Source organism: Paralichthys olivaceus, chromosome 10 (assembly GCF_024713975.1).
Source record: "Paralichthys olivaceus isolate ysfri-2021 chromosome 10, ASM2471397v2, whole genome shotgun sequence".
NCBI classification, from domain to species: Eukaryota; Metazoa; Chordata; class Actinopteri; order Pleuronectiformes; family Paralichthyidae; genus Paralichthys; species Paralichthys olivaceus.
This window is the reverse complement of record NC_091102.1, coordinates 23251085-23263768: the sequence shown is the minus strand read 5'-3', so window position 1 is coordinate 23263768 and position 12684 is coordinate 23251085. Positions and strand designations below refer to the sequence as shown.

The 12684-nt window shown below is 37.3% G+C and overlaps 1 protein-coding gene across 1 annotated transcript; it reads right to left on the bottom strand.

Annotated features, from left to right (window-relative positions):
- Nucleotides 1-97: 97 nt before the first annotated feature.
- Nucleotides 98-10988, bottom strand: crfb1 (cytokine receptor family member b1). The gene is made up of 8 exons (XM_020099775.2): nt 10852-10988; nt 10058-10174; nt 9764-9884; nt 5547-5704; nt 4754-4914; nt 3311-3467; nt 2559-2683; nt 98-1914 (listed from the first exon to the last, which is right to left on the bottom strand). Exons 2-8 carry the CDS (start codon nt 10104-10106, stop codon nt 1144-1146), a joined length of 1542 nt encoding a protein of 513 aa, XP_019955334.2. The 5' UTR covers nt 10107-10174; nt 10852-10988; the 3' UTR covers nt 98-1143.
- Between the last annotated feature and the right edge of the window lie 1696 nt (nt 10989-12684).

Sequence of the window (12684 nt, the reverse complement as noted above, 5' to 3'; positions counted from 1 at the left end):
GAAGTGAGCGAGCGTCTGGTCAGCGTACGGCGTGCACGTCGCGGGAGCGCGCAAAGCGGCAAAATGATTCATAAAATTAAGAAAAATCACAGTAGCATATATTTAACTTATAGATTTATTTTTGTTAACACAATCAACACAGTCTAATCAAATAGGGTAACTCAAATGATCAAGTTGAATATATAAATGAATAACAGGCAAAAAATAATCATAAAAATATTCTAACTTAAAACTTATCAAAACTCTGCTCTGAATAAATGAAATAAAAATAATGCATCCAATATATTCTATAAAATACAACTATTTACAAAGGAGGTGAAGGGAGCAGGATCGTTCAGCTACTTCACAGGAGCATCCTCCTGGGTGCCATCTCTTGGAAGATTTTTATGACCTCACTCTGGTTTATTTGTATGTCTTGCTCAATGGCAAGCAGGAGAAGGTCAGAGAGTCTTTCTTTCCCACAGAGACTCCTAAAATGATGTACTTGTTAATTTGCATGTAGACCATGCCTTCAGAAGTTACAAACATGTGGTTACAGTGGTGTTGTAGCAGTCTGGGAAATGTAATGATGTGTTGTGTCCTTGCCTTTAACAGATTTCAGAGCTGTTTGATTTCACATGTTTAGGGGTCCAGTAAAAACATGAATGTCCCCGTGGCATGAGTTAACAGTAACTATAGCAGCTCAACATGAAAAGTCATGACTGCTCTCTGTTGTTGAGGCCTTGTCACCACCACCTTTGTCTCAGCCTGAGGATTTAACCGATGAATCGGACAGTCTCGATCCCTGAGTAACGGCCAAATACTGATAGAATTTATAGTCACAGCGAGAGAGGGAGAAATTCCAGAAAGCATTGGATAAAAAATGAGTTAAGAGCCCTGAGTGCAGGATCAAACAATTATACAGGAGACAAAAGACTAAAGTGTAAAAATACTGATTTTAATTTTTTTTTAAATAATATTTTGCAATATTTTCAAAATAACATGAGATAAATGAACGCAGAGACACAGGATTAAAACTGCATCTTTCATGTGATACTGAAGGTATTTCAGTTGGACCCGCAGGGAAGAAATATATTAATGAATATTCATACACAGTGTATAAGCATCTCATACTTACTACACACATCAAAGCCACATACTGTATCACGTGTGTGCCATATATTCAAAGATTTTGTCATCTTCCTCCTCTCCCTCTTCGTCTTCTTTATTTTGCGTTTGAATGTAGCCAGAAGTGTTTGCACGCATGCCTTCATAGCCAGTCTCAGTAAAGTCTTCATGCGTGTCTTTCATTAACCCCACAGTTGTCTCATCGTCTGATTGAGTTTGTGAGTCTGTGTTGCTTAAACTCCATTTTTGGACTGTTTGTAGAGGCTCCGGATCAGATAGTCTCAAAAAGTTTGAGAGAGGCTCTTCTACATTTTGTTCGTCTTCCTCCTCCTCTTCTACAGTCAGTGCAGCAAGGGTGACTGAAAACAAATTGACATTGCCAGAGCTTTCAAACACCTTCTCTTGCTTCATCTCATCTTTCTTCTCCTTTGTTCCTTCAGCTTTGACCAAATCTTCATCTAGACCCCCAAGTGTGACCCCATCATCAGTCTCTGCATCTGAAAGCTCCACCTCAGCTGACAACCTCTCTGTCAAACTTCCACAGTCCGCTGCTGCAGCTGGCTCGCTGTGCATCGACATGTTGCCAGAACCCAAGCACAAACTTTCACCTGTGAAACACTGTGCAGCTCTGTCCATGTAGACATTTGTCTGTTCCTCTTCCTCCTCATCTTCATCCTCATTTTCCACGGCATGAAGTTGCATTGTGGGCCTGTTGTGCTGCCTCTGTTTCTCTATCTGTGAGTCAATGCAGACTGGGTCGGGGATTGTTCCCTCTGGTGTCAGGTTGTAGCCTTGGCCCAGAGCCTTCTGGAGTGATGGAACAAGGAGGAAGTTTAACACTCAGGATGAGGATGGCAGTGAGACAGGTAAAAGTTGTAATAAATGCAGTGCCATATTATCTATTTAATCAATATAGATTCGATGGTAGAGGGCAAAATTAAAGCCTGACTAAAAGCTTGATTTCCTGAAATTGAACAATTTCATTGTTTCATCCTTTTGTTTGCCACAGGTTGAGCAGCATGGTATGCTTAGGTATGCAGTTCACTGACATCATTGGGATTTTGGGTTCCTAACGAAATATTTCCTTAGCAATACTTATGTCCAAGGAATATCAGAAGCAGCTGAGAGAAGAAAGACAAATATTGTCACCTCCTGTCACATCTGGTCAATCACCACATGAAATGGCTGAGACGGCTGATTTCTATTTTTTACAGAAACCCTCAGACACATTATGAATGTAATCATACCCACCCTTTCTTATTAACAGATCATGAACCACTAAATATTACATTTAAGACCTCCATTTTATTGGGGCAGTGGGAAAACAACAAGCCGAGCTATCTACATGGCTAGATACCACGACAGACAGACAGACAGACAGACAGACAGACAGACAGACAGACAGACAGACAGACAGACAGACAGACAGACAGACAGACAGACAGACTTACTAGTGCTGTAGGCAGAGCCTTCAGTTTACAAAGGAATCCAGTGTAGTGGAGGCAGAACATGACGGTTAAGAGGACACTCGCAAAAAAAATCAGAAGAGCAGCAACTACTCCTATAACAACAATGTCTGGGGATAGAGAGAGAGACAGACAGAGCAAGAGAGGGGGAGAATAACCAAGAGTAATAAATCCTTCAGTATCAAACTATTAGTACCTTGCACTGGCTATTTACTTCTCTTAAACGTAAAAGTGTGGTCAACATATAGAGCCAACAAATAAAACTAGAATGGCATGCACTTGACACATTGAACTTAGGGCATTTTACTGTGCTTTAATGACAACAATAGAGCTCCAAATCTCAAGTTTTAGCTCAACATTAAGTGTTTACAACTTTACTTAGACTTTTATTCCAGTCGTAACTGACTGGGTTGTGGTATAGGGAGGTTGCTCAGCTCTGATGTATTAACTAAGAAATTGTGTTTCCCTGCAGAATATGAGCAACTGTCAGCAGAACCTTCATGCAAAAGGGAGAACTGGACATTGTCCATTAGTTAAATTATAGTAGATCAAAACATTCTCTCATATGGATAAAAAAATACTGTTTAGAAAATGCTAAAATGGCAGATAAAATATACTGTGTCACCTATTTCAGCTTTCCCAAGTAATCTCAATGTAAGAGAAACACTGACATCTTTATGTTTATACCATAACACTGTCACAACAGCATAACATTCAGGTTTCAATGTTCAGCTCACCTTTTTCCGGTTCCACGATGCTGGTGAAGATGCATTTCAAAGAGGATGGCTCAGTGTTTTTGTTCAAATTAGTCTCTGTGTGCACTTGTACACAGTACTCCTTACCTCTGTTAAGGTTACGAAGAGTTAAACTCTTGTTTCCTGTCACAAGAGACTCCTGCAGTTTAAATAAAGAGAAAAATATGATTAAAATGACTTCTTAGCACTCAATACATCACTCAAAGTTTCAGTCACAATATTGGATTTAACGCTTGGTTTCACATCAGACCATTGTTTCATCTTTCCTAGCTGTCAAAACTCCAAGAAGGAAATTGGAGTTTTAAGTTCTACTAATTTCTTACAGAGCCAAAGCTGCTCTCATAGTAGAAATAATCATATATTATATTTAGTAAAACCACAAAGGTAGATATATTAGTGAATGGGTAGTCTATCAATTTTGTCATTACGATCTCTGATCAGAGAGAGTCTCATCCCATAATCTACATAAAAGACAAATATATACATATATGTGCACAGCTACTTTAAGGAACATTACCTTTAGTCCTAGTCATGGAGGTTTAAATCCACTGCAGAGGAGGCTTGATGTGTAAACAAGGTTAACATGAGAATGAGATACTTTTTTTGTTGTATTGGTCTGTCTGTGAGGATTTAGCAGAAGGATTTGGGCAGGGAAAGAATATTGGGTAGAATGCCCCCCCCCACACTTCTCTCCCCTCTTTGCCACCTACATTGAGTCTGGTTTTAGAGGTTTCTTCCAGTTAATGACAGAGTTTTTTTCCCAACAGTAGCTAAAGTGTTTGCTCATTTTGGGAACTGTTGGGTTTCTCTATCATTTTTAAGGTCTGGATCTTACTATGTAAAATGCCTTGAGATCATGTATATTATGATTTGGCATGATACAAATGCAATTGAATTGAATTGAATGTTAAGTTAAAGGCTGAGTTGTAAAATGATCTGTCATTTTGTATGATGTATATTACAAATGAAAGATAGCCTTGAAAAGCCATGATGGTTGGGCACTCTGTGTGCAGGTCATAAAAATGTAAAAAACTAATTAGCAAGTTGACATCACTTCAGATGATATGTGCAGTATTTAATAAAGCAAGTACAAGGAGAAGCAAAGGTGTAATTTTAAATATTAATATAAATAGTCCACTAAGATTTAGCTGAACCAATGCCAGGATCTCTCCCACTCCCAAATGGCATTGATAACATAAACGTCTGGGGTGGGGTTAACAACCAGCACAATATCGGGGTGGATAGCCCACAACAGGAAAAGACCACATCCACAGTTTCACTCCTGTTAAACACATCAGGGATGTGGCAGAACAGGAGGTTGGCAGCATGATACTAATAAAGTGCTCACTAAGTGTACTTCATAAACAGTTGAGAACCAGTAGAAGAAATTAGTGGTGTGAAATAGGAGCAAAATAGATTTCTTACGATTTTGTTATTTTCACTCTTCCAAACGACTCTGAATTGGGAAGCGTACAATTTCTGGATATCATCAATTCCTGAGCTCCTGTCGGCCTCCGGCAACGAAATGTTGACTTGTATGCAGTTGCCACATCCAGCGAGTGAGACTTCTGGAGGACCTATTGTGGCTTATCACAAGAAAAAACACACAAAAACTAAATAAACATATTTACCAAGGGCAATTTGCTCCATCCACAAGTTGATCTATATGTAATTAGCTACTTTAGCTACTTTAGTTTTGGTCAGACTCAAAGGAAAGGAACTGAAATAATCAATATACAATTTACTTATAGGCTCTTATAGGCAGATTTAATTAGTCTGAGAAATTTATAGGAGACACAGGGATAAAAAGGATATTGAACACAAAGGTTTCTGAGTGAAGTCTGTCCAGCCATGTTGGCAACTGTGCTTTAAGATGATGTGATGTTTATTTCATCTAAGACAGCATGATAATATCAGATAATTAGCACTAAACAGAAACAATTGATGCTAACAGGTCATTTATTATCAATGTAATCCATAAAATGTATGAAAATAAAGAAGACAATTGCTTGTTTTTTATATGACCAATAATCTATAAACAGATTATAAAAAATGTTTTAGATTTATTTTTCCTCTACTGACTTTTTTTTCCTCAATTGATCATTTCATTATGGTTAACAGTTAACTTACTTACTTGACCGAACAGACTTACAACTGACAGATACAGGCAGGGAAAAATGACAATAATTTGCATGCAACTCAGATAATGTTGACATACTATCTGTGTATGGGGTGAACACGCATTTGTTGGACTCAGGAGAGAGGGTATGGTTGTAGGATGCCTGGACAGTCAGGATATATATGTGATTGTAGACTAGGTGCAGCTTTAATGATGTCGTCTTTGAGTTCAGTTGCTTTATTCTCCCCCCGTACAACCTGCACAACAAGAAACACATTTCAAACATATTATTTCATGCTTGCCCCTTACTCTTAGTTTAATCTCTGTTATCTCTCTCACCAAATACATACTATTTACTATGAGTGAAAATGGAATGGTAGAGCCTACTACCCTAAGGTAAGGTTAATTTATATCTTACAACACACAGCTCAATCTCAAAAAGGAGTACTTTTAAAACTGGTCAGGCAAAGAAACAAGATGTTAGTGAATATTAGCACCAGAGGGTGAGTAGACTGAGGAATACTTATTCATTCTGTCTGAGAGAAGCACAAGGCCAATGTGCATACTTTTCAATGAAAACATTTTTAATCTAAGTATCCTCAAGGGGAGGGATGAACACCACATATCAGAACCACCTGAAATCATTGAAACTGTAAAACTGTCTAGATAACGAGACTGTGAAGTGAATGAGCATTTACAACAATTAATATAGTGAAGAAAAATGTAAATAAAAATAAATTCATGAATGCAAACATAACTAAAGAACTCTAATGCGAAGCAAGAAGGTATATTTTCTCACCTTGTGTGCTAGGGCACCGCTTTTACTGCGTTTTTTCTACATAACATGAGTGACGAGTGACATATTTTGTCCAGGTTGACTTGCGATAGTAACGTTGGCGGGATCGTACCCTCATGGGGCTGCGCTCATGTGATTGGCTGAAAATGAGGGCGACATTAGGCTACAGTATCCAAAAAATGCATTTGTGAATCCAGCAACGTCAGGGGAGTCCCAAAAAACCCACACACAAATGTAGAAGTATATTTGTGAAACTTTTTTTTTATTTGTGATTTTTTTTTTAAACATTTATATACATTGATAACTATTTGTGTGTGAATTAAAATGTATTTGTGAATATTGAGACTGATATGACCCCATAGACGTGGCGGGACGTGATCCAACACTGGTCACTATACACAGCACTTTGCACTTGGTACAATGTCTTGTCCTTGGCACCACACGCATGTGGACTACTAGAGATGGGGATCAAACACCAAGCATACTAACTGTGGATGACCTGCTTTACCTCCATGCCACAGTGGACCTCTACAACTTGTATCTCAGTACCCCTTTCTTATAACGTATACCAACGTATTTACATAAAAATACTACACTTTTTTTAGAAACACACAGAAAGGTAGAGTGAGTCATCCTCTAATTGGAAATTCTGTGTCCATAGGCAAGAAACTGAACCACAAATTGCCACTGACGTCTATATAAAAGCACCGTAAGAATGTATGTATGAATGGGTGCTATATAAATGCAGTACATTTAGCATTTACATGCTGATACTCTATAGTTCCTCCATATGCTCTCAAACTCTCAGCTCTTCCATGTTTACTGAATCACATCAAATTTGCAGATTTGTCATTCATGCTGCCAATTTCCTATTCAACCCCATCCTAAGGTTATGTTATGTTTTAATATTATATTATTAACAGCATGCTCACTGAGCTGACATACCTGTGTCAAAAAGAACAGAAAATAAATACTGGAGATTTAGGTCAGTATAACTGTAATCTAGTGGTAAAGTGGGCCAGCTGGAAATAGTACAAATATTTTTTTAAACATAACCTTCTTTCTTGTTTCAAGTCAAATCCACCCATGAAATTGACCATCGTATTTATTTCTGTCATGCAGGCAAGTACAATTGAATGTAATGTGAACCTCAATGACAGTTAAAAGAAGATCAGAATATCCTGAACTGAAAAACAAATAAAAGCACTTGAATCATTGGTTCCATCAAAGTCTGAGCTGGCCTCTCTGTGCTCACGGCTGGACCACACGGTGAGGTGCTACAGACCATGTGCTCAATCAATGGAAACAAACACTGGTTGGAAACTGTGAAACAGCACAAGCAGAGCTTTAAGAGGTAAAAAAAAAACCTTGCGGATATTCCATCAAAGAATATGCAAAAAGAAACCACCGATTATCAGAGAGACCATGTTCTGACTGAAAATGTGACCAAATTAAAGGTCACAAAAGATCCTCAGAGAGGCTGATACAAAGGGTTCCAACACCTTCTTAAACAAACAACTACTTTCCAGGCTCAATTCCCGACAACGATGTATTTCTATTTTTTTCTTTTTATAACCAGAATTTCAAGAATTTTAAAGCACAGTGGGGACCCTGAATCTGTCATTGTACAGGAAAACTGTGCATGCAACTGGGGCAAGTTGACTGTAACAGTTTGATAATCTTTGCACTTGGACTGGACTCATGTATTGTGATATTAAATAACACCTCATGATCCAGGATGTCATGGTGCACATATGTTGTGAAGTATTCATCTAACAAAAAGAACAAGCAAATAGACTATATATTTTTTGTAGATAATGAAAAATAGAAAAATCTGAAATTTAAGGGAACAACAATAGGGCTGTTTTTGTTTATACTTTTTCTATAGTAGTGTGAAAACTTGATAATCCTAACCATTATCACAATTTAGATTGTGATATTGCTTTGTTCTTTCAATACAAGAGTTTGGAGTTTTGTGAATCGCAAAGGGAAGTTGAATTTACCCTTTGTCACTTACAAGAAAGACAATGTATATTCACTTGATGGAAAAAAGTAAACTGCTGTGGAATTCCCCAAGAGCTAAAAGGCAGAACGTCCAAGCTACTTCACAAAAAATAAGTTTTGGAACTTTTTAGATTTGTTCTGGAGTAAAGTGGTGTTCTTAAGTTATTCAGGATATCATTATTGAAGTATTAAATGATAGATTGATGTCATTTAGACAATGTGTCACACTCCTTCCCCTAGTTTTCTTTATGTTCTTATGTTATTGTGATTTCTTTAATAAACTTATTTACCTCACCTCACCACAAGGACTGAGAAATATGGTCATGGCATATTGTGATATTCATTGTTATCCGTGTTTGTTGTAATAAACAAAAAATATATATTTTCAATAAAAAAACAAACCCAAGTTTTTCACTGTAAATGCTGGTCTAAAATTCCAAACCAAAGTCTAAAATTGGCTAAATGTCTTGTGAGTAAGATCTAAATGTGATAAATCAAAAGTACTTGACAGTTTGTATGCTTGTTGCTACAGACATATGTGCAGAATCAACAGAAAAGTCAGATGAGACAGTGTCTCTAACCAAAAGAGGAAATGGCATCATGCACTTCATGGTAGGAAATGAGAGCAGTGATGGCCAGCAAGATGGCTCCCCCTATTTTTTTTCCCCCCCGAGAGACGAGAGAAGGAAACATAGACAGTGAGAGGTAGGTAAGAGAAAATTTAGAAAAGTAACTTCACATGGTGTGAAAAGCACATAGCAAAACCATTGTTTTCAAACAAGACTGTACTGACATTTCATACATTTTTCTCATGCGCAGCTAAAAATATTTCTAAAAACAGTATGTCTCATATGTTATTGGACTGTAGCAATTGATAAAAGCATCAAACAACCATTCCACAGATTTAAATTCCTGACAGCACAAGCTAGAGCTCACTTCTCTCGCTGAAAATGAAAAGTGGGATTTTATAGCTGTTCAGTTGTTAAAATGAGTAATGATTGTTAAAATTAGTTGAGACTGTTAGAAAATAGAAAAGGAAAACTTAATTTACACATTTTGTGTATGTTTTCTAAAATCAAGCACTAATGTACATTAAAAAAAGAGCATTTGTAGAAGAGCTCTTATTTATAATCCTTCCATTTCAATGTATAACTGACAATCAATATTGTTAAAATATTATTTCACCTCCTTACATGCTTTCTTTGTTTGACAGTCTACATATTGCCGGAATCCTAACGCTAGACATTATGATAGTCCAGACCTTTTCATGAGGAAATTTTCTTTATCTCGACCTATAAATTTTAATTGCATATTAAATTTGCATGTGCTTGTGCTTTCTCCACCTTGAAACATTTTTTCTCACCACAGTTAGCTAGAGTTTGCTTATTGTGGGAAATGCTGAGAATTGTATGGTTTGGACTTTACTATGTAAAATGCCTTGAGATAATGTAAGTTGGTATTAAGCGCTACACAAATAAAGTCGAATTGAACTGAAGATGGTGGACAGGGAAATTACCTCTTGTTAATCCTGTACTGTGCATGTGGTGGGGTGCCAGGTCCAGGATCCCATCGCATGACATGGTGGAAGTTAAGAGAGATGATGGAAACATTGAGTGGAGCAGGAAGGTAAGTGAAAGCTGTGGGAGCAACAAGTTCACATGTGAGGCAGTGTGACTCAGAGGTGCAATTAAAACACAAAGTGCAAAACACACATGATGATATCATGAGTTACTAACTCTGATTAAGAGGCTGTGTTGAGGAGAATGGTGTCTGAGCTATTCTGAAGTACATTTAACTCTGAGTAACTCACCAGAATCAGGCAGTAGCATTAGATAGAGAATGAGAGCCAAACACTGCATCCTTGCATACTCAGTAAGCACCAGCTGAACATGTCTGTCTCACATTCTGGTCACTGCACTGGTTCTCTCTGCAACAACACAATATATTCCGTCGGTTCAGTGTAAACACATAAGGCTTCTGTAAGTCCTTATTCTTTAGAGAATAAAAAGGTATGTAATGTATTTATGTATGAACGCAAATATGTTTCCTATTATTCTAATATATGATTATAGCAACATTTTAATTTGATTTAATACGTTTTCTCACCCTTGAATGTTCCTTTAATAGACGTCACACACTTTGAGATCCACTTATGTTTGGGCTTATTCAATAACAGGCTTATGTGTAAAAGTTTCCGATTGATAAAATAAAACTAAGTGGGATTGTCTGTGTTGACACGTGTGTGTAAGTGAGCCATGAACAGTTTCTCCTGACATGAGTCCGGAGATTAGAAATCTGAAGATCTTAAAACTTTGAATACGTAACCAGAGCCTACGTATGATCGTATTAACATGGACATTCAGACTTTTTAACTTTATTAACGTGGACACTCAGACTTTTTAACTTTATTAACGTGGACATTCAGACTTTTTAACTTTATTAACGTGGACATTCAGACTTTTAACCGTATTAACATGGACATTCAGACGTTTTAACGTTATTAACGTGGACATTCAGACTTTTTAACCGTATTATCATGGTTGTAGCTGACAACTAAACGCGTTCAAACATCACTTGTCTTGGTGTAAATGTTCAGGGACTTACCCAGACGCCCCTTCCCATTCTGTGGTCGTCTTTGCTCTGATCGAAAAGCAAAAGCAACATGAATGTCCTGAAGTGTAGCTGAGTCCAATCTGTCATGTACACCTCCTTTACTTCCTGTGTCATCTTCAGAGTAAAAGTCTGGGTAAATTCCAGCCACACACACGCCTGCATTAACCAGTTAGGCTGAAAGAGAGCTGAGGGTGAAACTGTTTTGTCTGTGCTTGTTGCATCGAGGCAGACTTCAAAAACACATGTACCCATAGACTGTAGGGTTGTACCATATCTATGCATGATGTAATATATTTCTCTGTCCTCCAATGGTCTCAGCCCTATTAATAAACTCAAGAACACTTGGCCTAAAATGTTGACTTTATGTATTTCAAATTTCAAATAACTTGACAGTGATTTGATGAAATAAAGTTAAACTTATACATAAATAGTCATGGTTATTGGTGCAAAAACAAACAGAAAGGAAATCTCTTAAATTGTCACTACGATCTGTGGAAGCAGGTTACAGTGATCCTGGTTGCTACCCTTTCTCTCCGGAGTCATATTATTGGCGTTATTAAAACTTTAAAAAATATAATTTATGAAATATTGCTAGATTGCTATATTGAAAGATAAGGGGATTTTTTTCATGGATTTTTGTTTCATGAATGCACTATACTCTCACTCACTCACTGCAACAACACAGTATATTCCTTCAGTTCAGTGTAAACACATAGGCCTTCTGTAAGTCCTTATTCTTTAGAGAATAAAAATATATTTGATTAATTTATGTATAAACGCAAATATGTTTACTATTATTCTAATATTATATGATTATAGCAACATTTTAATTTGATTTAAAAAGTTTCCTCACCCTTGAATGTTCCTTTAATATAATTTATGTCACACACTTTAAGATTCACTGATGTTTGGGCTTATTCAATAACAGGCTTATATGTAAAAGTTTCCAATTGATAAAATAAAACTAAATCGGATAGTCTGTGTTGACACATGTGTGCAAGTGAGCCATGAACAGTTTCTCCTGACATGAGTCCGGAGATTCGAGATCTGAAGATCTTAAGAAGTTGAATATGTAACCAGAACCACTACGTATAATCAGTCACTTGATGAATGTATTAACATGAAAATTCAGACTTTTCAACTTTATTAACGTGGTTGTAGCTGACAACCAAAACGTGATCAAACAGCACTTAACCATTCTGTAGTCGTCTTTGCTCTATTCGAAAAGCAAAAGCGACAAGAACTTCCTGTGGTCTAATCTTTGAGTCCAACCTGTGATATACACCTCCCTTGCATCCTGTGTCACCTTCAGAGAACCCACCTACCTACCTACTTTACCCACATACCTATCTACCTACCTACCCACCTACCTACCTACCTACCTACCAACACCACCTACCCTACCCACATTTAATCACTGAGTGTCATGTGTTCATGAATGCAAGGGAGGTTTTGGTGGCAGGTGTACAAAAAACAGCTTATGCAATGGAAATCTATTTCTCAGATGAAAGTCACTGGAGAAAAGTAACATTTTCAGGCAAGATTTGTTCACACAGTGAAAAATGACTAATCATTTCAGATTTACCCACTTACATTTAGTGTATATGAATAAGGAGAAGGTAGAGACCACTAACCAGAAGATTGGTCCAATTTCTGTGTGCGGAAGTGTCCTTGGACAAGATATTGAACCCAGAGTTACCCCTGATGGCTGTGCCAGCTGTGTGTGATTGGCGTGTAGTAGAGTGCAACATATAGATGCAGTGTATGAATGTGCTCTATCTATCTATCTGTCTGTCTGTCTATGAACACCTATAAAGGATAAAA

Bases quoted from the DNA above. Each gene is read 5' to 3' on its own strand.
- crfb1 (XM_020099775.2), bottom strand. From the start codon at position 10,106: ATGCAGTGTTTGGCTCTCATTCTCTATCTAATGCTACTGCCTGATTCT. The intron at 9,885-10,057 runs GTGAGTTACTCA...TTGCTCCCACAG, and splicing joins AATGCTACTGCCTGATTCTG to CTTTCACTTACCTTCCTGCT. The intron at 4,915-5,546 runs GTATGTCAACAT...TCTTGTGATAAG, and splicing joins GTTCACCCCATACACAGATA to CCACAATAGGTCCTCCAGAA.